Source organism: Onychomys torridus, chromosome 4 (genome assembly GCF_903995425.1).
Source record: "Onychomys torridus chromosome 4, mOncTor1.1, whole genome shotgun sequence".
NCBI classification, from domain to species: Eukaryota; Metazoa; Chordata; class Mammalia; order Rodentia; family Cricetidae; genus Onychomys; species Onychomys torridus.
This window is the reverse complement of record NC_050446.1, coordinates 101,854,150-101,882,149: the sequence shown is the minus strand read 5'-3', so window position 1 is coordinate 101,882,149 and position 28,000 is coordinate 101,854,150. Positions and strand designations below refer to the sequence as shown.

Sequence of the window (28,000 nt, the reverse complement as noted above, 5' to 3'; positions counted from 1 at the left end):
TTATTATTTTATTTTATGAAACAGGGTCCCTCACTGACCTAGAACCCAATGCCTTCCAGTTAAGGATGTGGGGAACTTTCATGTTACCAGGAAAGACAGGTGACCCTATGAGAATGAGGACATTTGCCACTGTCTGTGGTCTCAACAGCATAGAATTCCTTTGTTTTGTTTTTTTTGAGATGGGGTTTTATGTAGCTCAGGCTCGCCCCCAACTCACAATGTAGCTCAGGATGACCTTGAACCTCTGATTTTTCTGCCTCTATGTTAGGATTACAAGTGTACATCACAATGCCCAGCTGTATCAGCCGGCATTTCTTTAGGTAAGGGCATGTGACCCTGAAACCTCTCCTAGTTTTATGTCACTCGTGTTTTGGGGCATAGACAGCTGTTTAATTCATACACTTCATTGTCACTTGCAAGGGAATGTGCCCACACTTTATGGTTTTTGAGATGCTTGTGTTTTAATGCACAGTAATTCTGCATCATATAAGCACACCTGTCCAAGGAGATCCTCATTCATGTGGGGGGGAGGGGCAGTGTCATGGGTCATGTATGTAAGTTCATGGTATGGAGGCCAGAAGACAGCCCTGGGTGTCATTCCTCAGCTGCTGTCCACTTTCTTTGCATTTTATTTTATTTTATGAATCAGGGTCCCTCACTGACCTAGAACCCAATCAATCAAGCCAGGCTGGCTGGCCAACAAGCTCAAGGGATCAGTCCATCTCTGCCTATCGGGTGCTAGGATTATGAGCAAGCACCACCCTGCCCAGCTTTTTACTGGGTTCTGGGGATTAAACTCATGTCCTTGTGCATAGAAAGCAAACCCCGTACTGACTGAGCAGTCTCTGCAGCCTGGAAGCCTCCCTTTTGAGGTTATGTCATGAACTAAGGTGGAAAACAAGCCCTCTTGGCAGAGAGGGAAGGCCTTCTCCTGAAGAGGCTCAGAAGAGCAACAGGCCGGTTCCTTTCCACAGAAAATGCCTTGCTTCCTGGGTGACAGCACTGTGCACATGCTTCTGGGGTATCTGCTGCAGTCGATGTCAGGTGCCCCTGGCTCTCTGTGACAGTCTGGTGGCAGGGGTGGCAGTGGACCCAACACTTCCAGACTCCTCTCAGCCTGCCTAGGGCGCAAGCTGCATGGGAAGAGAAGGGTTGCTGGGAGTCAGGCCTATCTTCCTTGGCTGTGGTTGTGATCCAGGCTCAGTGTATGTATATAAAGGGGCAAAATGTGGATGTGAGTACTGAGTGAGAGAACAGGGCTATGGTCAGGCCTTTTGACTGCATCCAGTGTAGAAGACCAGAAGAAGACAGGGTGGTCTTTCCCCCACCTTCCCGTCCATACCCTGACTCCCAGGTAGCCCAGGCAGCCTCTCCTGGCTTAGTGCCTTTTGGTCCCGCCTGGAGACCAGCCTGTTCCCTGCCACATCTGGTCATGGCTAGCTGTGGAGAGTGCTAGGGTTGAACTGCACCAGAAAGCAGCCCTGCCTCTATGGCCTGACCTGTGACTTCTCAGCTGACTTGTATTACAGAGCCGCCTTAGATGTCTCACCTCATTATTGACCTTGTGATCAGCCAAGCCATTACGGACTCTGCCTCCGCACACACATAATCTAGGATCTAGGAATCTGTGGTTTGGTCTTTCTGTTTCCCAGGCCTCCGTGCACTGCTGCGTTTGGACCCATCCTTCCAGCTGGTCAAGATTCTTTGAGACTTGTTCTGTCATCCAGCTCTGCACTGTCCCCTACTTGGTTTTGTGTAATTAGCCAGTTTTTTAAAAAAATGATTTCTAGGTGTTGAGTGGAGACAGGCTCTGAGGCAGAGCAGATGGCACCACCAGGAATTTCTTGAGGGACTTGAGGGTCTCAGCTGATGTTTTTTTCTCTCTTTCTTTCTTTTCATCCCAGCTGGCTGCACCCAGCCTACTCCCCTAACTCTATTTGGGTGGGTTTTTCTACAGATAAACCCTTCTGCCAGCCCCACCCCAAAAGAGGAATCTCTGCCCTTAATCTGGTGCCTTCCCCAAACACATCAAGGGAAGAGAGTGTGACCCTTGCTAGCTATAATATCACACCTCTTGGTTTTGAACATGGTCAAAGGACACTTGGTGTTGACCGTGCTCCTGAGAGTGTGAGAGATGCTGCTGCCATGATGTTGCATGACAAAACTTTTACTGGGAAGATACAACACACTTGTCTACTCACCCGATATAGAGCCCACAGCAGACCAAGTATTCATACCACCAAAGTCCAACTTGGTGAAAAGTGAGTTTTATTAGGAATATGGGTGAGGGGTCACTTACAGGAACAGAAATGACTCAAAGACAGCTGCTTCACCAAGGGCCGCCCCAGCATGAGTGACAGCTCACAGAGATGGGAACCTGGAGCTCAGGGCATAGCCAGAAGGCAGCTCAACAGGTTGGAGGGTGTCCTTTCCAAGTGACTCAGTTGATCGACACCTCTTCAGGCAGTTTGGCTGATTTTTGTTTCTTCCAGGCAGCTGGTCTGGTGTCAGACTCTTCTTTGCAGCTTGGCTTGTCTAAGAGTCTTTTTTGCAGCTCAGCTTTGCTCTTCTGAGAGGGACTCTCAGCTCTTATTGCTTTCTCTGGCTAGGAGGGGCCTAGTGAATCTGGTCAGCTTCAAGGACTTCCTGAAGCTGTTTTGAATTGTTTACCTTCCTGTATAAGGAGCTTCCCTGCAAGATGGAATATCTCACTCTTGGAGGAAACTGTTACACAACACATGAGCCCGGACAGATATGTGGCCTTGCACTTGTGGTGACAGAAAATGGTGATTAGAGAAGATATTGCTGCGGTTCCAGGAATATTGACTGTTCTCAGTATGGTGACGATGGGTTAGCAGAATCCTTACGAGGTGGAGCCCACAGGGAAGTGACTCAGTCATTGGGACCACCACCCTTCCTTTAGCATTATTGTGATCACTACATAGAAACAACTTTTTTAAAAGAGAAAATGGGGGGGCTGGAGAGATGGCTCAGAGGTTAAGACCACTGGCTCCTCTTCCAGAGGTCCTGAGTTCAATTCCCAGCATCCACATGGTGGCTCACAACCACCTATAGTGAGATCTGGTGCCTTCTTCTGGCCTGCATGCATACATGCAGGTAGAACACTGTGTACATAACAAATAAATCTTTAAAAAAGAAAAGAAAAAATGGATATTAAAATTTTTATATACTGGCACATTTCCAGGCTGTTTTGCAAAGAAAAAAATTAAGTTACATTAGTTCAAAACTCCACATTAAAGTTTATTTATTCAAATTCTAATTTTATAAACACATAATTAAAGAAATATAGATTTTATAAATATCTATTCAGAACAGTAATTATGAGGTATTCAAAATATCAGCCTCAGGTTTTTCCTCTTTAAATATATAAAATTCCCATAGACTTCATAAGAATTCCTCTACAAGAGCCAAAACTTTCATCTTACAAAAGCCATCTAAATTCTCATCAGACACAATCAAAATTATTAAGAATACCAAGAAATGGAAAAGCTCTGTATAAGAGAATACAGATAACACATAAGTAAATCCAATTACCGTACATGCCTTCTGTGGTTTTAAATGCTTTATAAAAAAACTTCCACTTAAATATGAGTGAGAGCCCTTGCCTGACTGTGAAAATGTATAAATTATTACCCTTCCTCATGGGTGACAAGGTTCCCATGACGGAGGCTGGGGAGAGGAGTCACCATGCATGTTCTCTGTGGAGGGACCTGAGCCACAGAGACCCACTGCTTCCCTGACAGTAGCTTTTTCTAATAGTTCGTTCATTATTTCCCTTCACTTCAGAAAAAGCTTTGGGATCAAACAAATGGCTGAAGGATAACCAGATGAGAGAGGCAACTGATAGATCTGTCTTGTTTGTTTGGTCACAGGCTCTGGAAGCCTGATCTATGACCACTGCCAAAGGCACACCCAGACACCCCAACCCAGGAAAACATGGGCATAGCCCCAGGCTGGTCTAAGCTGCTCTGTGATTGTAGTGTGTCAAGCACTGTCTCCTCCAATACTTCTGCAAAGAACTTTTAGAAAGTATGATACCCAGGGTCATCCATGTACTTTTCTGAGCCTGGAGCTCAGTACTCCTCTCCCCTTGGATCATGTCTGCCCCATAAAAGGTATCCTCTGATCACATGTCAGAGGCTGTGCTTGCCTTTACCCTCTTGGTCAACTCTTCTAAAGTATATGTTTCTCCTCTCTTTATTGCTCCCTGGGATCCATCTTTAGACTCAGGCTGGTACATTTACACAACAACTGGTCCAAGACACTTGGCCCCAGAATTCACCATCAGGCCACTTGACTTGGATGACTTCTCCCTGAGCAGGAAGGCCCAGCTTTATACAGTCTCAGCTCACAGCATCCTCTGGAAATGTGTCTCTGCTGAAGACATAAAGTCAACCCAAATGTGAGGTCTAACACTTGGGAGAAAGCCGTCTCTGTTATGAAGTGCCACAGCTGTAGAGCGATGGCTGTGACATGCAGACCTTCTATGGGACCATGTTTGATGAGCGCTCCTTCAGCTCAGTTTCAGAGGGTTTCAGCCCATCATGGCAGGGGAGCTCCACTCATGGTGGGTGAGCATGTGGTGAAGGCTGTTCACAATGTCATGGGCCAGGAAGCAGGATAGGAAGGAACCAGGCATCAACATCCCACCAGCTAGGCCCTACCTCAGAGGTTGAGCAACTTCTCAAAACAGCATCACCTGAGAAGCATGCTTCTCAGGTTTCAAGCACAAGCCAGTTGGTTACATTTCAGATTCAAGCATTGACATCCTTGGATGAATTAAGGCTGATCTCATGGAGCTAGTTCTTTCAAGAGTGGGTTTTTATAAAAGAATGCCTAGTATCTCTCACGAGTCTCTCATTTCCTGTCTCTCTGTGAGATCTCTTATGCATGAGCTTCCACCATTGTGGTGCCAGTGTCGAGAGGTCCTTACTAGAGCCAAGCAGATGTTAGCACCAGGCTCATGGACTTCCAGAACTGTAAGTGGAGTAAACCTCTTTTCTTTATAAATTATTCAGCTTCAGGTAATTTGTAATGGCAGCTCCAAATTAACTAAGACAAAGTTGGAATGGGCCCCGTGGCTCATCTCCAACAGGTATTCATTACCTCTCTTGGATTCACAAAGGAGCTCCTGGAGTGCTACTGGACAGCATATGGCCCTCAACTTCAAGGCTCTCCAGAACGGACTTCCATTTCTGTCTTCTTCCACAGAGGCCCTGGCTGCAGGGCCATGAAAGGAGGAGGGCCTGATACTGGTATAAAATGTGGCCTAAGCCCTCTCATGACTGAGAACAGAGGCAACAGAGGAGGCTGAGTGACCAGAAGTATGTGTGCCCAGGCCAACAGCCCTGAGGAGATCTTGCTCAGGCCAGAAGTTGCTGTTCTCCCCTCTGACATGGTTTTTAGAACATGGTGCCCGACTTTCGTATCCCGGGGGCTCGAGTGGCCATGCAGAGAGTACAGAGCCTACCCAGTGAGCTTGTGCTGCAGAACTGAAGTTTCAGCTGGCCTGAGGCCTCCACAGCCATCTGAGAGGATCTGTTTAATATTCAGTTGCTGCTTCTAGAAGCTTACCCTGCCATGAGTAACTGAAGCTCAGCCATCTCTACCTGCCTGGGCCCTGGCTCCCTACTCCGGCCACTCGAAGCTGCTACGGCCCCTGCATATCCAACACCTTCCAGCACATGCTCAGTAGCTGCACTGAAGCCATGCCTAGTCTGTAGTCAGGGACTCCAAAGCACTTTCCTGAGCCCAGTGGCCTCTCTTCGGGTCTCTTTCTCCTTACCGCCTGATGGCAATAGGAAGACATTCCCAGGGATAGCTGCTTATGGAAGAGCCTCCTTCATCCCTGCTCCACCCCCCCCCCCTTATCCCCACCCCCCCTCACCCCAACCCCAACCCCCAAACTTGGCCTCTTCCTCGTAGGCTCTCTTACAGAACTTTAGTCTGGGGCTTGTCCATCTGTTTGATTTATTTATTATTTTTAAATTATGTTTGTTTGTTTGGAAGGGATCTTACTATTATACCCAGGCTGATCTCAAACTCCGGGGCTCAGGTGATCCTCCTGCTCCAGAATTCCTAGTAGCTGAAATGGCACAGATGTATGTCTATATCCAGCTCCCCGCCCCCCACCGGAGTGCATCCCAGGCTGCCCTCTAATGTACCATCCTTCTACCCCAGCCTCCCATGTGTTGGAATTGTCTGTGTAGACATTCACCACAGCTGACTTTTCCGTCTATTCCCAGTTCACATTCTATACAAAGATAAGACAGTCCTTTGTTCAAAAATGGTTAGACAGAAGTTTTTAATGCCAAGACAATGCGTAAGGGTACCTGTACAGCCATCCTGTTTTCCACTTTCAGTATTCAGCAAACTACATGAAACATTCAACACTTCATTATAAAAGAGGCCCAGCAGGTAAAGGCACTTGCCACCAACCGGGATGACCTGAGTTAGATCCCTAGGAGATCCACTTGGTAGAAAAGAACCAACTCTTAAAATTTGTCTTCTGAAAATTGTAAAATGTGTTTACATTGATACACACACACACACACACACACACACACACACACACCCTGCACCAAATAAATATAATCTTTAAAAATTAGGGAGGTAGAGAGATGGCTTCTCAGTTAACAACATGTTCTGCTCTTGCAGAGGACTTGAATTCAGCTCCTAGTACCATACCAGGAGGCTCACAACCACCTGTAACTCCAGCTCCAGAGGATCTGAGGCCTCTGTGGTCTACTCATGTGCTTATACACGGCCCCCACATATATAATTAAAAATAATAAAAATAAATCTTAGGCAGGTGTGACGGTATGTACCTGCACTTGGGAGGTAGAGGCAGATAAATCTCTGTGAGTTCAAGGCCAGCGTAGTCTACATAGAGAGTTCCTGGCCTGCCAGGGCTATACAGTGAGACCCTCTCTCAAAAAGAAGGAGGAGGAGAAGGAGGAGGAGGAGGAGGAGGAGGAGGAGGAGGGGAAAGAAGAAGAAGAAGAAGAAGAAGAAGAAGAAGAAGAAGAAGAAGAAGAAGAAGAAGAAGAAGAAGAAGAAGAAAAGTCTTTTAAAATGGGCTGTAGCTGGGTAAGGGTTGTGCTCACTTTTAATCCCAGCACTCAGGAGGCAGAGGCAGGTGAATCTCTGAATTCAAGGCCAGCCTGGTCTACAAATCGAGTTCCAGGACAGCCAGGGCTACAGAGAGAAACCCTGTCTCAAAAAAACAAAAATAAAATAAGATGGCTTTGTACTAGATTTTTTCCCAGCCATAGACTACCTTAAATGCTCAGAACCTCATCTCCTTGACATGTGCGCCCCAGCTATCCCATCCGTGTATGCTGGGTGGAGGAAGTAGGGCTAAGTCAGCCTGATGATAGATTGTTCCACTAAGATCTGGCTTGGTTGTGGCATTGGCTCCTCATCTGGGGACTGACTCAGGAAAGTCCCTTACCTGCCTCAATTTCTCTACCTGCCAAATAAGTGCATTATCTTTAGCAGCCTTCCTGCCCCCAGGCTGAGGAAGAGGCCTGTATGTTTTGTTTTTCCTGGGGAAATCTCACCTTCAAAGTGCTGCATTTTTATTACAGACATTTATGAAAACAATGGTGGCAGGCAGTGATTGTCTTAATTATGATAATTAAGGAGAGAGAAAGAGTAAGTGGGTAGAAAAAGATCTGCTTGTTTCGCAAGTCCTCAAAGAGTTCAGTCTTCCCTGCTCTTCCCCACAACCCCAGAGCTGGGGCATAAACTCCTACATCACTAGTTCATCCAAATTAGTACACACACACACACACACACACACACACACACACACACACACACTTTTTAAAATCGTCAATGGCAGCTTCTGTTTGCCCAATAGTAGATTATATTAGGTTTGGTGAAAAGCTATTTCCATGCTGTTGGTATGGGGCTAGAGTGAGGTTGTGATAGCTCCGGAATCTTTCTAACAGCCTGGGACAAGGGAGAAGGACAAGGAAGAAGGAGATGTGGGTTAGCACAGAGGACAGTGGGCAAGCCGGTGGGAGAAGCCTACATTTAGCTTTTCAGCACAGTCGGGGCCAAATTAGTCAGATGTCTCCTCCACATACCAGGGCTGGGCTCCAGAGGACATGCTGGTCTGGTACACTGCCTGGATACTGGGGTACCACAACCCACTCCTCACCACAGCCTTGATCTTCATCTCTGAATCACCCTTTAATGAGGTCCCTTTTCAGTCTGCACCCCATTATTAAGTGTACCATTTTGTCCATGCCTGTGCCCTCTTGTCCCCCAATCTGAGAACTGTGGGGGTGACTGTAGGCAGATATTTTCATCGGGACCATTGGCTCTCCAACAATGACATGGAGACATATTATTAATTATGAAAGCTCAGCCAATAGCTTACGCTTGTTTCTAACTAGCTCTTATAACTTAAATTGACCCATTTCTAATCATTTACTTTTTGCCTCATGGCTTTATTACCTCATCTCCATATTGCCCATCCTGCTTACTCTGCATCTCCTGGCTTCTCTAGGTTCTTCTTCCCAGAGTCCTCTCTGCCCTGAAAATTTTGCCTCGCTGTTGCCCATTCAACTTTTTATTAAACCAATCAGAGTGACACGTTCACAGGGTACAAAAAGACTATTCCACAATGTTTCAACCTTTTTGTCTAAATACAAAGGAAAGGTTTTAACTCTAACATAGTAAAACTATATACAATAAGAAAAATTATCAGGTGTTATCTAAATAGAAAGGAAAGGTATTAACTTTAACAAATGAAACTATATACAATAAGAACAATTATCAAGTAAGAATTACATTTACAATGTCCTGTCCATTTGCTTATTTTCTATCTTATCTTGATGAATTAAAGTTTTGTACCTAAACCACTCTTTATTATAATTTGTATTACCGTCTTAAAACTACTTTTTTAGACCTCAAAACATTTTTTAGATAAACAATTTAAGCTTTTATGTCTCTCAACCTATAAACTTTACAATCTCTTTTGTAAGTTTCTTTCTGAATCTGGTAACAAGGAAAACTGTGAACCTATAATTATCTAGTATTCAGTCTCCATCAGAAACCCAAGAAGGATAAAATATTATTTGAGTAAACAGGAAGTGCAGAGCAAACAAATTCCTAAACTATAGAAATGATAGAAATAGCTGGCTGCTTGGACAGTCACTCAAGGTTCTTCAGTAGCATTGGGGCATCCATCTTTGACCAACAGGCCTAGAATATCTGTCAGACTTTTCTATAAAGCAAGAATTTTGAAGGACTGTTCTACTTTGTCTTGGCAAAGTTCAGTAGTCACTTCTTTGTGTGGGTCCTGTTTGTCCAGTTTGGATAGCATGTGTCAGCAGTCAAGGCAAGGGCTGTTTCTCTGCCTGGTGGCTAGCTTTTGCCACAAAGAAAGCAAACTCCATATGGAGGTTCTTCAGTGCCCATCATCCTTTTTTGAAGTAAATTTGTGCTGTCAAGAGCAAACTTGTTTCACTGTCATGAAAAGCCTTAGGTTAATAAAACATTTTAAATGCCATATTCTGTAGGTCTTTGAAGTGTTTGAAGATCACCTATCTATCTAAAATATATCTCTGTATGACCTTGAAAACACACCCAACATGACTATAATTTTGGTTGTTATAGATGACTAACTACTAACCTATATTCCTTCCTTCCTTCCTTCCTTCCTTCCTTCCTTCCTTTCTTCCTTCCTTCCTTTCTTTCTTTCTTCCTTTCTTTCTTTCTTTCTCAAGACAGGATTTCTCTGTGTAGTTTTGGTGCCTGTCTTGGATCTCACTCTGTAGGCCAGGCTGGCCTCGAACTCACAGAGATCCACCTAGCTCTGCCTCCCGATTGCTGGGATTGAAGGCATGCACCACCACCACCCAACCCTATATTTCATTATTATCCTAAATAGCTTTCAAGGACTAAAACTTCACATTACATTTTATATGAGCTGCATAGGTACAATATCTTAAATAAGAATAGAAACATATATACTGTATAACAAAAATAACCTTAAATTTGTATTAATATACAAAAATCCATGGTGATGTAAAATATTTGAGACTAGTGGTTGCTTTTTAGTTTGAAAGTAGATGCAATAATCTACCCTTTCATCCTTTCTATATTCTCCCTTTTCTTTCCAGAATGAGACCCCCTGAATCTAACTTCTTTTGCTTAGTATCCTCCCTGACCATGACCAATAAAAACTTGTGACCAACTCCCCTAAGTGATGACAAACATCCATCCAATGACCAAAAACCACTCACCCCACCTCTTGGGAATGTGGGTGTCATGTTCTTAGAATTACTTCCTGTTGTATGGGAGTGACAGCATCTTTAGGGGACCCTGAAAAAAGCTAAGATAATAGTCAAGTCCTGGGGGAGCTAATTGTTGTCTAGTCTTGGTTTGATGGAATAACACAAGGTTGATCTGAAGTCCTGGCTGGAGTAGTCTATGAGGCTGGACCATCTTAACTAACTGCCTTGAAATCTTCCTGAGCAGCTTGTAGTCCAGAGCTGATCTTTGGATGGTGTTTGTCATCTTAGTAGCATTATCACAATCCAGATGGAATCATCATTGTGGGGCCCCATCATCTTTTTGGAGACTTCAAAGGTAGCTGTTAGGAATGTTCATGGTTTACTGAAGAAAACTTAAATATTTTAAATGTCATATACAACAGATCTCAGAGAGGTTAAAGGACTGTAATCTATTAAATACACCCAGGATACACAGGCTTAATTCCTAATACCTGCTTCAGACACAAGCCTGAAATCACATACAGAAAGCTAGATGAAGCCTAAATCTAGAATTAGTTATACTCTATATGACCATTAATATTACAACATAAATTTTAAATGTATGTACCTATCTTAATCTTACAAATTTTGAGATAACATTGATATCTTAAGAAAAGTTTTAGGGTTGGGGATTTAGCTCAGTCGTAGAGTGCTCGCCTAGCAAGCGCAAGGCCCTGGGTTTGATCCCCAGCTCAAAAAAAAAAAAAAAAGAAAAAAAAAAAAAAGAAAAAGAAAAGTTTTAAAGAGTCAATATAAAACCAAAGGATTATGAAATTAGTGGCAGTAAAATGGTCCCTAATTTTGGTTTTTCTTCTGTCCTATACCAGGTGGCTCTTCTAACATGAGACAAGATTTTGGATTTTCCTTTAACAAGCATGGATTTAGAGGAGAGAGCCATGCTTCAACTCCAAAGCCAGCTTTAATTTTTAATTTAATTGGGACTACAAGAAGACTATTTGCCTCATATGTATGTAGAGAACATTATAAACAAACATTTGGTAAGATTTGTGAGATTTCATCCCATTGCAAGTGTGCTATACCACTAGGCCAATTTACTCTTTTTCTTGGGACATTTTCTCTGGATGATTCCTCCTTCTTCTTCAGATGGCTCATTTATCCAGTGGTCTCCGGATTCCTTAGTTGGATGCTTTTATTTTCCTGGAAAGAAAAAAACAAAACCCTACCCTAGCCTTAACTTTCAGGGGTTTCCCTTTTTTACCATATGTAGACATATTTTTAATTAGACCATCAGCTCCCCAATAATTAATCATTATTAATTATGAAAGCTTGGCTGACAGCTTAGGCTTGTTTCCAACTAGCTCTTATAACCCAGAGAGGGTAATGCACCACTGGTGGTGGTGCCAACCCCGATGACCTGAGTTTGATCCCTAGGACTCAAATAATGGAAGGAAAGAACCAACTTCTGCAAGTTGTCCTTTAACTACACACACAGAGAGAGAGAGAGACAGACAGACAGACAGACAGACAGAGACAGAGACACATACACACACAGAGAGAGAGAGAAAGAATAAATAAACATAATAAAACAATTGAAAGCCAGATGTGATGGCAAGAATCTGCAATCCCAACACTCCTAAGATGGGAGGGTGAGACTGAACTACCCAGAAGCCCTAGGGTGCTTAGCCCAGAGAAATCATAATAGCAGAAACTGCGAGAAACCTTGGTAAAATTGTCCCCTAACCTCCACACTCACGCACCATGGCACTCCTCCTCCACTCATACACAGAGAGAGATGGAGTAATTTTTAAAGTTAGTTAAATATATTTATGTGTGTATATTATATAACATATATATTTTATAGATATAGCCCATGATTCTACTGGAAAGGATCATTGTTTCGTGTGTCTTCACACCACAAACTGTTCTGTGATAACTGTTTGTGCTTATTAGTGCACATGAGGGTCTATCTAGACCAAAGGGGTATTTTCAGTTCACTGTGATGACCGCCCAGGGTGTTCTGGAGGGTGTTTCTCTCCCCAGTTCCTCGAATGCTTCTAGAAGTGTCTTCCATGCATCAGGAGCATTTCTCCATCACCTGCTCAGTTACAGGGTCCTGAGTGTTCAGTCCTTCACAAATCACAGCCCTTCGGAGACACATCTCCGAGCATAGCTTCTATCAGTTCTTGCCGCTGATGACCAGATGGGCATGGCTGGACCAAAGGGGTAACCCTCTTCTCTCCCTAAGGACAGTGCCTGCTCCAGATCGGCCTGGCAGAGGTCACTCCTGGAGTAAACACAGGCTCCAGAGGAAGCAGGAGGAGCCAGGCTAGTTCCTGGTTTGTGGCCCTGGTCTTAAGACCCCTTCTTTGGGGTCCTAAGGGTTTAACCATTCAGTGGCCATGTTTAACCTGCCCTTAGGTTGGGCTGCTGGGGTTTGAGTGTGGAAAACTGTTTGAAACTGGGCTACCCTAGATAATCCAGAGACTCTGGGGTACCCCTGGACGGGCTCCAGGCTGTCTTTGCCCAGCATGTGAGGAGGGGAGAGAGGCACAGGCTTCACTGAGATCGCCAAAGGGCGGCTGGGCCTGGCCCAGCCCCCTATCCGGCCTCCGCCCCTGCCCTTCCTACGCTCCCGGCGGGCGACCTGGTAACTCCTGAGCCCAAACCTGTCGGGCCGGTTTGTAGAGCCACGGGGACCGAGGGAAGAAGGCTGCAGAAGGATGCACGGCCTGCCCGGTGCTGGCCCGCACTGTCCGCCGCCCGAGCCTGTGCTGCCCACCCGCCCGAACTCATGATGCGCTCGCCCGGCCTCGTGGTACCCTTGCTGGGCCTGGGCCTGGGACTGGCCCTGAGCCTGCCCGGAGCTGTAGCAGCCGACTGCGGGTCCTTGTCGCGGGCAGAGCATCTGGCATTCCATCCGGTAGCCAGGACGCGATTGCTGACCTCTCGTGTCCGTGCCCCGGGGCCCCTGGACTCCCTCTACGGCACCGTGAGACGATTCCTGTCGGTAGTTCAGCTCAACCCCTTCCCGTCGGGTGAGTGTCCCCTCCCCCAGCGGACCTCCGCAGGCACTGGCCCCCCAGCTAGCATCTGTGCACATCCTGTCCACAAGCACTTGACAGGGTGAGGTTTCTGGCACTACACAGCCTTCTTCTTCCGTAAGTTCTGGGATTCCACGAGCAGCTCCCCAGCCTTCTTGTTTGACCTTGGGCTGGGGCTAGAACATAATGTTAAATCTGGCTCATTGTCCCAGGGTCATGGTGCCGGGTCAGGAGGGGCCACAAGAGGCAGGAGGAGGGAAAGGACTACCAGGCCAGCTGCAGGTCCTACCAGAAGGGTCCAGAAGGTCTGCTTGCAGGCCTTCTACCAGCTGCCTCTCCTCTCTGGCAGCGTGATGAGGCCTGGCAAGGTGTCACAGCCACATGACACTGCCTTCTAAGAACCTCCCTTAGCCTGGCGGTAGGGAGAGTCTTGACACAGGGACAAGGCGGTGGCTGTCCCCAACCCTCAGCTTGCTTCCTTTCCCTAGAGTTGATAAAGGCCCTGCTGAATGATCCATCCTCCGTGAAGAGGGATGAGGTGAGGGCTGAGCCCCAGGTACTGGGGGAGGGAGTTAAGGGTGAGCAGAAGGGCCGCACCTGCTCAGTTCAGCCCACCTTGCTGAGTGTTTGCCATCCTTTTCCTGCCTGGGTTCAAGCCCCACATCTTCTTTTTACTCATGGTGGTGGGGTTTGCAGTGATCCCCAATGCCCCTAGACCTGGATTGCCTCATCTGTACCATGGCAATGGGCAAGGGCACCGCTGACCTCCTGCATCCTGCCAGGGTTCACCAGGGTGCAAGCAGAGGCACCCAGGCATTCTCTCCACCTCTGTCTTGCACTGGAGTAGAGGAAAGGCAGGGCTGCCCCCTCATGCCTCATTGCCTTGCCCAGGTGGTTCGGTATGAGGCAGGCTACGTGGTCTGTGCTGTGATTGCTGGCCTCTACCTCCTATTGGTGCCCACCACTGGGCTCTGCTTCTGTTGCTGCCGATGCCGCCGACGCTGTGGGGGCAGAGTGAAGACAGAGCACAAGGCCATGGCCTGTGAACGTGGCACCCTCATGACCTTCCTGCTGTTGACTACCCTCATGCTTCTGTGAGAGGCTGCCTAGGTCAGGGGGGAGGACAGGCTGGTGGCCCTGTGCTCCTGGGCACCCTGCAAACCCTTTTCTCCTTGCCTCCGGCCCTCAGGATCGGTATGGTCTGTGCTTTTGCTACTAACCAGTACACACACCGTCAGACAGGCCCCAGCGTGGAAGCTGTCCCTGAGACCCTGCTCAGCCTAAGAGGGCTGGTGTCCGATGTTCCTGAAGTAAGTACTATACAATTCCTGCATCTGTGTGTGAGTACCCTGCTTCAAGACAGACACAGAGAGAACCGCATCTCTGTGTCCCATAAACCTGCAAAGCAGAGAGGGTGTTCCTTCCTGTGTGCCACCTGATGGAAAGTCCCTGAAATACCTAACTGAAGGATGGGGCTGAAGGACAGGAAAGATGGCTTACCCCTGCACCCCCCCCCTCCATGTTTGCCTAGGAGCTTCAGGCGGTGGCTGAGCAGTTTTCTGTGCCCCAGGAGCAAGTCTCAAAGGAGCTGGATGGTGAGGGTGACGGTTGACCAGCTCCAGATCCCTGTGCCCTGGCCTGCCTTGGGAAACCATCTCAGCTCCCTTAACCTGGACTTCACCAGGATACCACCTCACCAAAAGGGATCTCCCTGTGCAGCAGCCATACGACTGCAGGACAAGGAGACCCACCCACACCACCCTGCAGAGCCCAGGGCTCATGGGAGGCGATGGGGATGTCCTCAGCTCCTGGGGGACCATCCCTGTCAACTGTCCTGTGTTGTCCAGGTGCCGGTGAGGAACTTGGGAACATAATTCATAACCAGCTCAAGAGCACATTGTACCCGGTACTAGCATCAGTGCACAGCCTGGGCCAGGGTGAGTTGGACCAGTGCCCTGTATGTGGGTGGGTCCGGCAGGTGTCCTCCGGGAGCCAATTCTCCCATCCCCCACCCCTGGATTTCACATACTGCCCCAGCCCCACCCAAGCCTTTCTTCCCATTATGCTGGGATCCCGTGTGTGGCATCCCTGCCTACTTCCTGGGCGCATGTGCCCAGTGGCAGTTTCCACTGTGGCTATAGATAGTTTATGCCCCTCTAGCCGGGAAGAGGGAATATGGTGTCTCCTTTTGCTAGGGTGCTGAAGATGCCAGGAAATGAGGAAACCCTCAGGCTACATGTGACTCTCTTAGCCCTGCAGGTCTCCATAGACCACCTTCGAGCCCTGAACACCACCTCAGTGGAGCTGCAGGAGGGTCAGCAGGACCTGGCACCGCCTGTGCAAGCACACCGGGAACGCCTGCTCACCCTGCTTCAGGAGGGCTGGTGCCACGGGGACTGCAGGGGGGCCCTGAACCGGGCCAGTGCTCTGCAGCTGGATGCTGACTTCAGCCAGGTGCAGGCCCTGAACAAGCCTACTGGGACTTGGAAGGGCTGGTCTAGCCTGCACCTTTGAAATCCTCTGGCATCTTATTGGTCAGGTGGCTTTCATGAGGCCAACTTTCAGAGAACACCTTCCTTGGGCTGTGCCTTCCTTTCCAGAGCACCCAGGGTTAATGACCCTTTGTTCTTAGAGTGAGCCAAAGCTCTCCATGAGCCGCACACATAGCCCCGAGCTTCATGTGTATTAACTTCTTAGGCTCTCACTGTCCCTCAGGGTGATGGGGGTGCTCTGTGGTCCCCATTCTACATATGAGGATATTAGTTCAGAGGCACCTCCTTCCTCCTATAGCATAGACACCCTCCGTTTCAGGTGCCCCCTGTGGACGATGTCCTGCATCGCCTGAAGGGTGTCCCAGAGGCCAACTTCTCCAGCATGGTCCAGGAGGTGAGTCTTGGTCACCTGGTCTTTTGCTCCACCTGCCTGGGAACTGACAAGGAAAAAGCATCAGTTTCACTCTGGAACAAGAACCTGGTTAAGCCAGGCGGTGGTGGTGGCACACGCCTTTAATCCCAGCACTCAGGGGGCAGAGGCAGGTGGATCTCTGAGTTCGAGGCCAGCCTGGTCTACAGGGTGAGTTCCAGGACAGCCAGAGCTGCACAGAGAAACTCTGTTTTGAAAAAATCAAAGAGCCCAGCTAAATCCAGGACTGAGTCCTCCCTCACTCTGCAGCTACCTGGGCTAAAGGCTTATGGTGCCTATCTCCACTGCAGTCTCCTGGGAGAGGCAGGTCTGCAGCTCAGAAAGAGGAGTTGGGCTCTCATCAGGGATGGGGTCTTCAGGCCACAAGGGAGCAGGTGCTTTGACTGCACCCCGAAATGCAGGCCTGCTCTCTGGGTGGAGACAGCCAAAGTGGGGGTGGTGCCACGTGAGTCAGAGCCTGTGACCCAGAGTCTGGAGTTGGGGAATCAGTGAGTCAGCTATGCTGAGAGGCTGGGAAGAAGGAAGCCAGAACTAAAGGAAATGGAAGATTGGGGCTGGACCGAAGGAGTAGAGCTGGTTGTTAGGATGGGGTGGGTGGGGACAGGCAAGAGGAAGAAAGCCACCGCTGTCTAGGAGGTGACTGAGTAGAAGAGGTTGTAGGGCTTCGTCAGCGACATGTGTGGAAGAGCTGAGTTAGGCGGGAGAAGCCATGTTTGCAGGAACAAGAGGATCACTTCCTTGGCTGGGAGCATGGAATAGCAGCACCCTCCCTCTGGGCCTCTCACGTGGAGACCCTAAGGTGGGATTCCAGGTGGCCACAGTCACAGCCTTGCTTGGTCCCACAGGAGAATGCCACCTTCAATAGTCTCCCGCTCCTGATTGCAGTGGAGATGGCCAGTGTGCTCAAAGGTGAGGCCCTGCTCAGGGGCCTGGCTGCCTTCCTGGCACGCCACCCCCACCATACCCCTTCCAGGGAGGCTTGCTGGGAGAGGAGCTGGGCAGAGTGGCGGGGATGGCTGTCTTCTCTGCCTGGTGGGCTCTCTATGGCTCCCAGAGGTTTGGCCCTGGCTCCTGGGTGTCCTCTGTATCCTCTGAGACCCTGTAGCTTTGGGCAGATCTGAAAAAGGCACTGGCTGAGCAGCCTGAAGGTGTGAGGATGCTGGCCCAAGGATTCCCAGGTTCCGAGGCAGCTTTGCGCTGGAGCCAGGCACTGGAGCGGCTGGAACAGCGCAGCCGCCCCTACTTACAGGAGGTACAACAGTATGAGAAATACAGGTGAGTACCATTGATCCTCCACCCTATCCCTGTCTGCTTCCGGCCTGACAATACCACTGCCTTCTTTTAAGCCCAGAACCCTAACTCCTATGGCTTCCATGTCCCACCTGGCTGTGTACCCCGAGACCTGAGCCTGGGGACCCTGTAAAAGCTATAAGACCTCAGGAAATGTTTGCACCCCTACTTCTGAAGACCCAGTCTGGGACCTAGAAGCCTAAGTTAAGTCCCCAGCCAGCCCTCTGGTGCCAGCTGCCTTCCTTCTCAGTAAGTCCCATACTCTCTCTGTGTGGCAGGTGGATTTTGGGGTGCCTGCTGTGCTCTGCCATCCTGCTTGTAGTGGTCTGTAACCTGCTGGGCCTCAGCCTAGGCATCTGGGGGTTGTTCGCCAGGGAGGACCCCAGCCACTCAGAAACCAAAGGCGAGGCTGGAGCCCGTCTCCTCATGGCGTAAGAAGGGGCGGGGGAGGGGGCGGGGAGAGGGGGTGGGAGTGGGGGGGTCTTCTCACTGCTGACTGCCGGATTCCTCCTAGTACAGTGGAGTCTCACAAGTCAGGGAAATGAACCTTGGTGCTGACCTGGTCCCCACTCCTTGGGTGACTCTGGGTAAAGCAAGGATCTCCCTGGGCTTCAGTGTCCTCCCCTATCTAAGGGGGTTGGGCTAAAGCAGGATAGCCACAGCAGTTGTAACTATAGTTTGCCCAGCAAGCCCAAACACAGCTCCAGAATCCCTAACTCGGCTTCTAGGCAGTCCCAAAGCCGTCATCAGGAAGCAACATCAAAGGCACTACCTGCTTGTCACCCTTAAACTGGATGGGCATTAAGGCCAAGGCTGCCACATACAGTTGGCCAGGCTGTCAATCACACAAGGTGCCTGGTCAAAAGGAATAGTGAGGAACTGAAATCCACCCCACATGTCACTCTCCAAGCCTCACGGCCTGGCATGGAGCTGTGCCCATTCACAAAGAGGTTCTGTAAGTCAGTGGCCCTGGTGGAAGGGACCTTACCGTGCAGTCTCTTTGAAGTGTTATCTATGTAGATGAATCATGTCTCACTATGCCAATGACGACTTAGAAAGGTTGAACACTGGAGCAGATCACTTCCATGGCCCGTAAGTCCAGAAATGGCTCTTTGAACAAGCAGGTGTCCCTTCCTCTAGACTTCCAGGGCAGCAGGACCCAGCAATTGGATGGGGGTGGGGTGAGGGTGCCAAGGAGCTGCCAGGAGTGCCGGAATTAGCCTTCTTTGCCCAGGAGGCAAACCTTGTTGCCAACTCATGGCCTATGCTGGTCCCAGGATGTGGGTGGGGACAAGCCTGGTCCAGGGCAGTCAGCTTCCACATGCCTTCACCCATGTCTTTCACCTCCAGAGGTGTGGCCTTCAGCTTCCTCTTCGCAGCCCCCCTCATCCTCCTCGTCTTTGCCACTTTCCTGGTGGGTGGCAATGTGCAGACACTGGTGTGCCGGAGCTGGGAGAGTGGAGAGCTGTACGAGGTGGGCCTGGGCCTGATCCAGCTCAGAGGGAGCTGACGGGAGCTTGGGCCAAGACACTGAGTCAGGAGGAAATGGGAGCCAGAGGCGCAAACAGGAGATAGGGACAGGGGGGGAGGCGGATGAGATGCAAGGGAGAGGGGGGCAGATAGAGAGACACCCATGAGCCCCGAGCCCCTGAGGTGCTCCCCGGGTCCCATCAAGGACTCCAGACGGTGACACCCACACCCTCTCCTAACTGAGTCTGGGAAGGAGAGGTACTGAAAGTCCTGTTTGCACCACGGCCAGAGATTCACCGGCAAAGTCCCCATGAGGAGTCGGGGCCTGGAGTCACTGGAATTAGAGGGGGTAACGGGGGAGGGGGAGGGGTGGCACCCAGCTTTAGGGCAGCTTTGCCCCTCACCTCTCTATGCTCCATTTCTTCCTGCCCACCTGCAGTTTGCAGACACCCCGGGGAACTTGCCCCCATCCATGAACCTGTCCTACCTTCTTGGCCTGAGGAAGAACATCAGCATCCAACAGGCCTACCGGTTAGTGGGAGGCCTGGGACTGGGGCTGGAGTGAGGGAATAAAAGGGAGAGGCAAAAGTGGGTATCCTCTAGAGAGATGCCAGCCCCACCTGCCACCCCAGGGGCTCTCTATTGATGTGTATCTTCCTTCCCCAGACAGTGTAAGGCAGGGGCAGTACTCTGGAATGTTCTACAGCTCAATGACTCCTATGACTTGGATAAGCACTTGGATATCAAACAGGTGATAGAATGTTCTAGAAGGCTGTTAAGATCCCCCCCCCCCCACTCCTGCGCATCCGTTTCTTCTGTTCTTCTGGGGCATTATCTCTGAACTCCAAAAAAATATCTCTTATCAAGGGACCTCAAGCCAGAGGTCTTATCAACCAACTCAGGGCCTGTCCAGGGCTTGATCTATGGAAGATTCCAGGGCTGTGAGTGGGTGTGTGAGTAGCTGGCTGCCATGAACGCCTCTGAGCATGTGCTCCAGGGAAAGCTTAATACAGCACAGGTTATGGGAGGAGAGGACAGGGGCAGTAAGAATAGGGTGTGTGTGTCCTGACGAGGACAGTTCCTGAGTGGCATGTTCTAGCTGGGAGTGAAATGGGAGTGAGCCAGCTGAGCAACACTGATGGAAAGCTCTCTGGGGTCTTGGCTGCACCTCAGAACCAGTGGTTGGCCATGGCAGATTCTATCCACCCACCCCCAGCCTGACCCTGGAGTATCAGGCTGTCAGTCCTCCTGGGACTCTGGTGGCCCATTTGCCAGAAGTGGTACAGGGAGTTAGAATGGACTTTGGTGCAGAAGTGAGTGGAAAGGCAGCGTGCAGGTGGTGGAGAACAGAGGCACTCATCAGTACTGACAACAGAAAGCTTCAGGACCAGGAAAGGGTGAACGTCTTAGAATGTGGTCCTAGCAGTGTATGAAACACACCCTTTCCCTCTCTCCATCCCTAGGAAAGGTGAGGGGAGAGGTCCCTGAGGAGTCATTTCTCTAAGCACATTCTAGGAAACACTCCTCCCTCCCCGACCCCAGCTAGCACCCTTGCTGCCCACACACACCCAGCTCATTTTGATCCTCCTAAGAAACCTGTTGGATTCGTCTCCATCCCAAGTCATGGGCTGTCACAACCAAACCAGATCAGTCCTGACATGAGATTTTAAGCCATGGCCAGGGATGTTTGCCTAATGGCAGTACCTTTCCCTCCAGCATCTTTAACAGTGGCCCCACAGCTGGAGGCTCTGCAGCCTGGGCACAGGGGATCTCCAGCCCTGGTGGCTGGAAGCCATCTCAGCCTTAAGTGGTCTCAGCCCCAGAGAGGAGGGGGTCCATCTTACAGAAGAGTATGGACCAATGAGGCTTCTGGTTCTGAGGGACCAGGCAGTTCTTTGAGGTTGCATGGTGACTTTGAAAAAAAAACAAGAAAACTTCTCAGAAGACACACCAAAAAGTCAATACGCATAGATCAGAAAGGTAAAATGTGCCACCCAGGGCACCAGACTGTCTACTGCTTCATGTCCGATCCCTGTCAGTGATGCCTGCGATGCCGCTACTAAGGGAATTGGGGACCCCTCTCCTTGGAGGAAGGTTGCCTAGTAGAATGGGAAGAGATGGCCAGAGATGGGCTGCCTTCTCTGATATTGAAGCTGGATGTCACGGCCACCGGAAAGGCAAATGCTGGGTGTCTTTCTTGGAAATGTGGACGTGTCGTTCATTCTTCACCCATTTGTTCACCCATTCACTCACTCACTGACAAGTCTACAAACTGGACTCCCCTAACACTGGACAGGCTCTGCTGCAGATGAGGGCTTTACAGCAGAAGAGCCAAAGTCCCCAGGACTATTGAGCTGACGTTATTAACAAGCCCAGGAATAAGGGATTTTAGCATGAGGTGCTGTGAAGACCTGATACAGAGGATGTGAGGAAGAAGGGCCAGAAAGCTGTTTTTGTATCAGGTGGCCAGGGAAAGTCTGTGTCACAGCCCAGTAGTCACATGGTCCCTGGAAGCAGGCTGGGACTCTGAGTAGAGGTCTCTTGGGAGCCTGTGAGGGTGTGGCCACCTGGAGAACCAGGTGATGGCTCCAAGCCAAGCGACCAGGCTCAGCAGTGTGCCTCATCCTGTCTTCTCCTCCAGTACACCAACAAGTTTCAGCAGGAGCTGCAGAACTTCAAGTTGGATATAAAGGGTCTAGACCTGTTGAGCCCCGCTGCCCACCGGGACCTGGAGGCTTTGCAGGGTAGCGGGCTGGAGAAAATCCACTACAGAGACTTCCTTGTACAGGTCGGTGTACAGTCTCTCCACTCCTGGGACTTCTTCCGGTTAAGGAACTAGTACATGTCCCCAGGTCCCTTAAGCAAGAGTATGTGTTGCTGTTCATGGTCCTGAACCCACTGCTGCTGAGGGTAGTGGTGTGATACTGAGTTTTATTCTTTTCCTCACATTATGTGGGTGTTTTGCCTACATGTATGTCTGTGCACCACATGCATGCAGTGCCTGTGGAGGCCAAAAGGAGGGCAGCTGATACCATGGGACTAGAGTGTTAGATGGTTGTAAGCCACCAAGTGGGAGCTGGAAATCCAACTCCCAACTCGGGTTGTCCGGAAGAGCAACCAGTGCTTTTAACTGCTGAGCCATCTCTCCAGCTGGACACTGGCTTTTCTTCAAATCACTCTAGAGGACATCTTGGTTTTTATTTTTTTTCTAGTCCATTGGAAACTCTGAAATACTTCACAGCTTCAGTTCAAACTCACTAGGACTCACGTCACAATAGACTTAGCTGGGGCTGGGAACATGGCTCAGTTGGTAGAGCGCTTGCCTAGCATGCACAAAGCTCTGGGTTCAATCCCCAGTACTACCTGAAGCCTGATATGGTAACACACGCCTGAATCCCAGCACTTGAGAGGTAGAAGGCAGAGGATGTGCAAGCTTGGGTTCAGCCTACACTATATGAGACTTTCTCTGAGATAATAGAGCTGGAGATGGGGGGGGGGGCAGGGTGGAAATGAACGGACTTAGTTGATGCAGGGCACATTTGATGAGTCTGGGAATTCAGTGGCTGAGGGTATCTGAGGACATCTGAGTTCAGCCTTCTTGATGTCGCCTGTCTTCCCCTCAGATCCAGAAGCCTGTAGTGAAGACTGACATGGAGCAGCTGGCACAGGAGCTGGAAGGGCTGGCCCAGGCTCAAGTGAGAAGGGAGCAGAGACCCTTTAGCCAGACAGCCATCAAGAAGATCTGGGCAGGAGGGACCAGGAATGCTGGGATTGAAGAGAGGGTGGGGACAGAGGCTGGAGACTGAGGGCCCCAGCCGAGGGTGCCGAGGCTTTCTACCCTGCCATTGGACCTGAGGGGCCTGCAGCTTCCGTTCTCATTCAGACACTGCTGCCAACTCGCTGTGTGGCCTTGGGCAGGCCATTCTGAATCTCTGGGCCTCTGTCCTCGCATCTGCAGACTGTCCCAATCTCTGATCAGATGAAGTTTCTAGCCTACCCTTACACAGCAGGGCCAGCTTCAGGCTCTACCAGGACAGGTGCTGTGGGGACCCCCAATGGATGTGTGCACTCTGCACAGGAAGCCACTCTCTGTATTTACAGATATCTCCAGTTTCTGAAGTTCTCTTTAAGACAGCTCAGACTCCACAGCCACCTTGGCTCTGGATAGAGCAGAGAGCATTGCCCAGCTTGAGCTCACACGGTGCTGTGGCACATTTAGGAGCATCCAGCTCGGGGCAGACCTAGAACAGGGAAAAATCTGAGCTTGAGGATTTTCTCTCTGAGCCCAGCACTTTTCAGCTCCCTTGGAGGGCTGCGCTTCCTGTTGGGATGGGAACTAACCCTCTTGTCTGCCCTCAGAATGACTCTGTACTGAGGCAGCAACTACAGGAGGAGGCCAGAGAGCTCCGCAGTCTCTACCAGGAGAAGGTTGTCCCCCAGCAGAGTCTTGTGGTAAGTTTGGAGGGAGTCTGGGGCATGAGAGAGAGGAGGGTTGGAGAGAGGGCAGTGAAAGGAGGGAGGGGCCAACCACATTCTCCATTTCCTGCCTCTGAATTCTTGCCTGTAATAACCCTGATTCCTCCACAGGCCAAGCTCAACCTCAGTGTCAGGGCCCTGGCGTCCTCTGCCCCAAATCTGCAGGTGGTTAATGGGAGTGGGAGGTCGGGTCAGAACAGGTGGGCAGTAGAGGAAAACAGGACAGCTGGCTGCCTTGAGATCTCTGTTCCGTCTTGTCCCATTGGAGGGGGATAGGGGGAAGGGGAAAGGGGTCAGATGATTGAGGACCTCTTCTTTTGGCTTCTGGGTCCTAGAGCCTGCCCTTCATCCACTAAGGTGATGTGTGGTATAATTGTAGGATGAATGGATGGACTGGTAGGTGAGCAGACAGATGGATAGCTGATTTGGGCTATTGTCTCCTGCAGGTGGATACCTCAGAGGTCCTCGCTACTGTCTCTCATCTAAAAGGAGAGCTGCCTGCCCAGACCAACCTCATCATAAGGAATGTGAGTTGGGGGCAGGGTGCTGTCTTTGAGCCAAACATGGAGTGTCTACCCCAGGCTTTCCCTCCAGCTCATCTCTCACTGTGGATCCCATGAGAGCCAGGCTCATCCTGATGATGTCAGACATGGAGAGGAGTGAGTAGGCAGGACCCTGCCAACCCTGGGCTTCTCTCTTTCCTGTAGGCCTCTGAGTGTTTCCTGACCAGGGAACTGGGCTACTTCTCTCAGTATGTGGCGTGGGTGAGAGAAGAGGTAAGTGAGGCCTCAGAACCCCACCTGGCGTCAAAGTATACCCACCCCAGTGGACCAGCTGTGGAGCCCTGTAGGGGTACCCTAGGCCTTTGGGATTGGATCCAAACTCCCAAACCTGCCATCTGCACTCTTGTTCACAAAGTGAACATTCTAGAACATCTACTCCTTGCCCCATGTCTTTCCATGGATAGGTCCTTTACCCTGCTTGTCTAAGGCCAGCCATCAAAGCCCACCTGCACATCCTGTGGGCTATAGCTTCTGGGAACGGTCTGGGCTTCCTAGGGGTTTGGTTTACCCTTGAGTACCTGTGTATGTGTGGGTACGTGCATTTGAGGGTACATGCATTTGAGGGCAGGAGTGGGTGTGCACACATGTTGCCTCTCCAGGAATAATGACTTAACACCATAATGAGGGACACATTGGGACTTACATATGGGCTAGTGAGTACATGCAAGGGGCCAGAGCTACGCTGAGCAGGAAGTTCAGTGTCCTATCCTTCCTGTGGGCCCATGACCATTCTGTCTGTGCAAGCACCTGCCACTCTATGTCCAAGTGTGAGGTGGACCCCAGCTATGTCTCTGGGCTTCTCTGTGTGCCTCTTAGCCTCATCCTTAGGATATGTCTTCACATATATCCGTCTCATGTTGGCACCACAGGTGACACAGCACATCGCCACCTGCCAGCCCCTCTCTGGAGCCCTGGACAATGGTCATGTGATCCTATGTGACATGATGGCTGACCCCTGGGTGAGTGTCCCCAGCCTATCATGCATACAGAACCCAATGGACAGGGGCTGTAGGAGGGCATGAGACCAGGCGTGTGGAGTCGGTGCAGAGCCTCTGGGCACAGGGCTGGTGGGAAGGCACTGCTGCCCAGCTTGGTGAGCTGACCTCACGGCTCCCATCCAGAATGCCTTCTGGTTCTGCTTGGGGTGGTGCACCTTCTTCCTCATCCCCAGCATCATCTTCGCAGTCAAGACTTCCAAATACTTCCGTCCCATCCGGAAACGCCTCAGGTAAGGGTCTGCCAGAACCAGGAATTCTTTACAGCCATTGGGCCACACCCTGTCTGGAATCCTCTCAGGCAGAGAGAGCTTCTGGCCCAGCTCTAAGGAGTGTTGGGGCCCAAAAGTTCCCGCATAAGCCTGCCGCATCTGAAGCCGGGGGAAAGCTTCATGGGACTAATCATTCTCTGGAGGGTTCCTGGGGCAGGGCCATCAGAGCTCCGGTTGTCCCTGGGTCAGGACAGAGGGTCTGCACTGGGGACTCACTTTATTCCTGCAATGTCACAGCTCCACCAGCTCTGAGGAGACACAGCTTTTCCACATCCCCAGGGTCACCTCCCTGAAGCTGTAGGACCCACTGGTGAGTTCTGCGCCCCATAATCCCTCAGTGCCTGCGCTGAGGGGCTCAGATCTGAGGTTTTCAGCATGAAGGAGGGTAGGAGGTTGACCAGATGGGTCAGGGTGAATGGGACACATCCCTTTCCCACCACCTTCACCGGCTTTCTTTTTAGTTTATAACAGGGCAAGATGATCCCGGGGCTTCCTGCCCTGCTTCTGTGTCTCAGCCTGAACCAGAAGACTTCTGGAATAACTTTCCCAGAGCCAGGCTGACCTCCAGTGCTGGCCTGCCCCCACCCCCTCCAGCTTACCTGGCCCCACCTCTGCTCGCTTTTCCTCATGACCCAAATCATACTCCGCCCTTACTGCACTACAGAGCCACTGGGTCCTTCTGGGTCTCTAGCCCTTGTCCTCCTTGCTGTGGTATCCCAGAAACAGGAAGGGCCTCTTCTCCACCCGTGGGAGCTCCTCTCCAGCCCTCAGGTGGGACCCAGACCCCTCCATTTACCCCATCTTTTTCTCCCTGCTTCCTGTCCAAGTCCCTTTCCCCTTGTCTGAGTCCGATTCCCCCCACCTGCCCCAACCTCCTTCCTGTCCCCTCCCCAGCCCTTTGCTTGCTCTCTCCATGGATGCCCTGCACCTCCGCATTGCCCCTCTTTCCCATGTTCTCACTGCCATCTTGCTGGCTCCCAGGGCCTGCTTGCTGGACACCTAACCAAGTAGGCAGCAGCTGTCATGGTGGAGGTTATAACCCCTGAGCCTTCTGCAGGCTCTAGTCTGGATCTCCTGTTTCCAGTGGGGGTAAGACAGGCCTGTCTAAGGGCTGAACTGTCCTGTCTGCATCCCAGGTTAGAAATAGCAGAGCTGGCCCTGGCTTCTCTCGGAGCACTGGCTCCTAAGAGAGGACCAGGGATGTGGACCACACTGGGGCTCCCCCTTTGCCTCACAGACGGTCGCATGGGTGGTCCCCACTGTCTTCCCCAGGAAGGATCTGGTGGTGAGAACAGGGTTTTGCACTCCCCTTTCCATCCTGCACATATGGCCTGGGATCACCCCTCACTTGTCTCTGCATGGTCCCTATGTGCTGGACACTGGGTCCAGAAAGGACAAAGAAAAGAGCCACAGTACGGTCAAGTGTCTGTTCCATTACCGTGTTCTCACTTCCCTAAGCTTTGCTTCTGGGTCCCTGAGGCTGGGTCTCCAAGGCTGAGGTTCGGTATACAGTTGTGTTTAATGGGTGTCTGTGGGAAGAACCCCAAGGCCTCTCTGACTGCAGGCATCCTGGGTCTGGGCAGCAATTCAGTGTGGGGAGCAGAGCCTGCCTAATCATGTGATTCATAGCCTGCTTCTACTGCTGCTAGCTGGGGCACCTCCAACATGTGAGATAGGTCCCCTAAGCCGCAATTTCTTTTTCTGATGAAGTGGAGAGGCTCCTTAGAGCCTGTATGTAGGGTTGTGGATGTCAAATGTGATGGGTGGAAACCCTTGACAGGGCTTGGTGTGAGCAAGTGCTGCTCAGGAGTTGAGAGCTTGGCTCGGGGCAGAGCCAGGGTCTGGCCTTTGTAGTGGTCTGCTGTGTTTCTGAGCATGTTGATGTGGAATTGCATCCTTGGAACCAGCAGCAATTCTGCTGCTAGGACTTAGGACGGTGGTACCCGATGTGCATACTCTCAAACAAGGATTTTTGTTTGGTTGGTTTTTCGGTGGGTTTTTTTGTTTTGTTTTTGTGGTTTTTTGTTTTTTCTTTTTTTGGCTTTTCCCAGAGGTTGGAAGATTTTTGTTTTGTTGTTTGTTTGTTTTTTGGTTGTTACTTGTTACTTGGGGGTGAGGAATTGACACCCTGTATTTTTTTAGATATAACAGATGGGATTTAAACAAATGAAATAAAAGCAATTAAACATCATTTCCAGTTGTGTCAGGGTTGCTTATCTGATCTATTATACATCTGAGCACGTTAAGCAAATTTATTTTAAACTGAGTCTTTCGTGTAGATGGCAGCCCCTGGTGACCGCCCCTGGTGGCCAGTGTGCTCCTTCTTTTTCTTAGTTTCATCTTGCCTCTTCTATAGGGTTGGTTGAATAGTAGCACTCTGGTATCTGAAAATCTGTCCGATAATAATTGGAGGTCTTGGATAGTATTATCTTCCATGAGGGTGTTGTGTACATCTGGCAGCAGCTGAGGACTCAGCCAACAGGGAACAAATAACTCAGAGTTCCTAAAGAGTGGGTCTGTGCCAACTCTTCACCACCACCACCACAATGTGGAGGGTTTGCCAGGCCCCCTCTTTTGATGGGCATGGAAGACTTCCCAAGCACCCCATTCTTGATGGGCGTGGCTTTTAACCAGATGTTACTTAAAGCTTTGCTCAGCATCTTCTGAAATTAGAACACATCCTAGGATGGAAATAACCCC

At 50.1% G+C, this 28,000-nt stretch overlaps 1 protein-coding gene across 1 annotated transcript; it reads left to right on the top strand.

The window, feature by feature from the left end:
- Nucleotides 1-12,151: 12,151 nt before the first annotated feature.
- Prom2 (prominin 2) lies at nt 12,152-27,311 on the top strand. The gene is made up of 24 exons (XM_036183181.1): nt 12,152-13,306; nt 13,801-13,850; nt 14,204-14,406; nt 14,502-14,622; nt 14,844-14,907; nt 15,160-15,249; nt 15,564-15,766; nt 16,124-16,198; nt 17,080-17,143; nt 17,350-17,509; nt 17,803-17,955; nt 18,875-18,998; nt 19,434-19,525; nt 19,661-19,745; nt 21,636-21,782; nt 22,618-22,689; nt 23,354-23,446; nt 23,582-23,635; nt 23,917-23,997; nt 24,178-24,246; nt 24,903-24,992; nt 25,155-25,261; nt 25,538-25,610; nt 25,762-27,311. Exons 1-23 carry the CDS (start codon nt 13,063-13,065, stop codon nt 25,599-25,601), a joined length of 2,505 nt encoding a protein of 834 aa, XP_036039074.1. The 5' UTR covers nt 12,152-13,062; the 3' UTR covers nt 25,602-25,610; nt 25,762-27,311.
- The last annotated feature ends 689 nt before the right edge of the window (nt 27,312-28,000 follow it).

Excerpts from the sequence above, each read along its gene's own strand:
- Prom2 (XM_036183181.1), top strand. The coding sequence starts at position 13,063 with ATGATGCGCTCGCCCGGCCTCGTGGTACCCTTGCTGGGCCTGGGCCTG. Across the intron at positions 17,510-17,802 it reads CAACAGTATGAGAAATACAG|GTGGATTTTGGGGTGCCTGC; the intron begins GTGAGTACCATT and ends TCTGTGTGGCAG. Across the intron at positions 19,746-21,635 it reads AGCACTTGGATATCAAACAG|TACACCAACAAGTTTCAGCA; the intron begins GTGATAGAATGT and ends CTTCTCCTCCAG.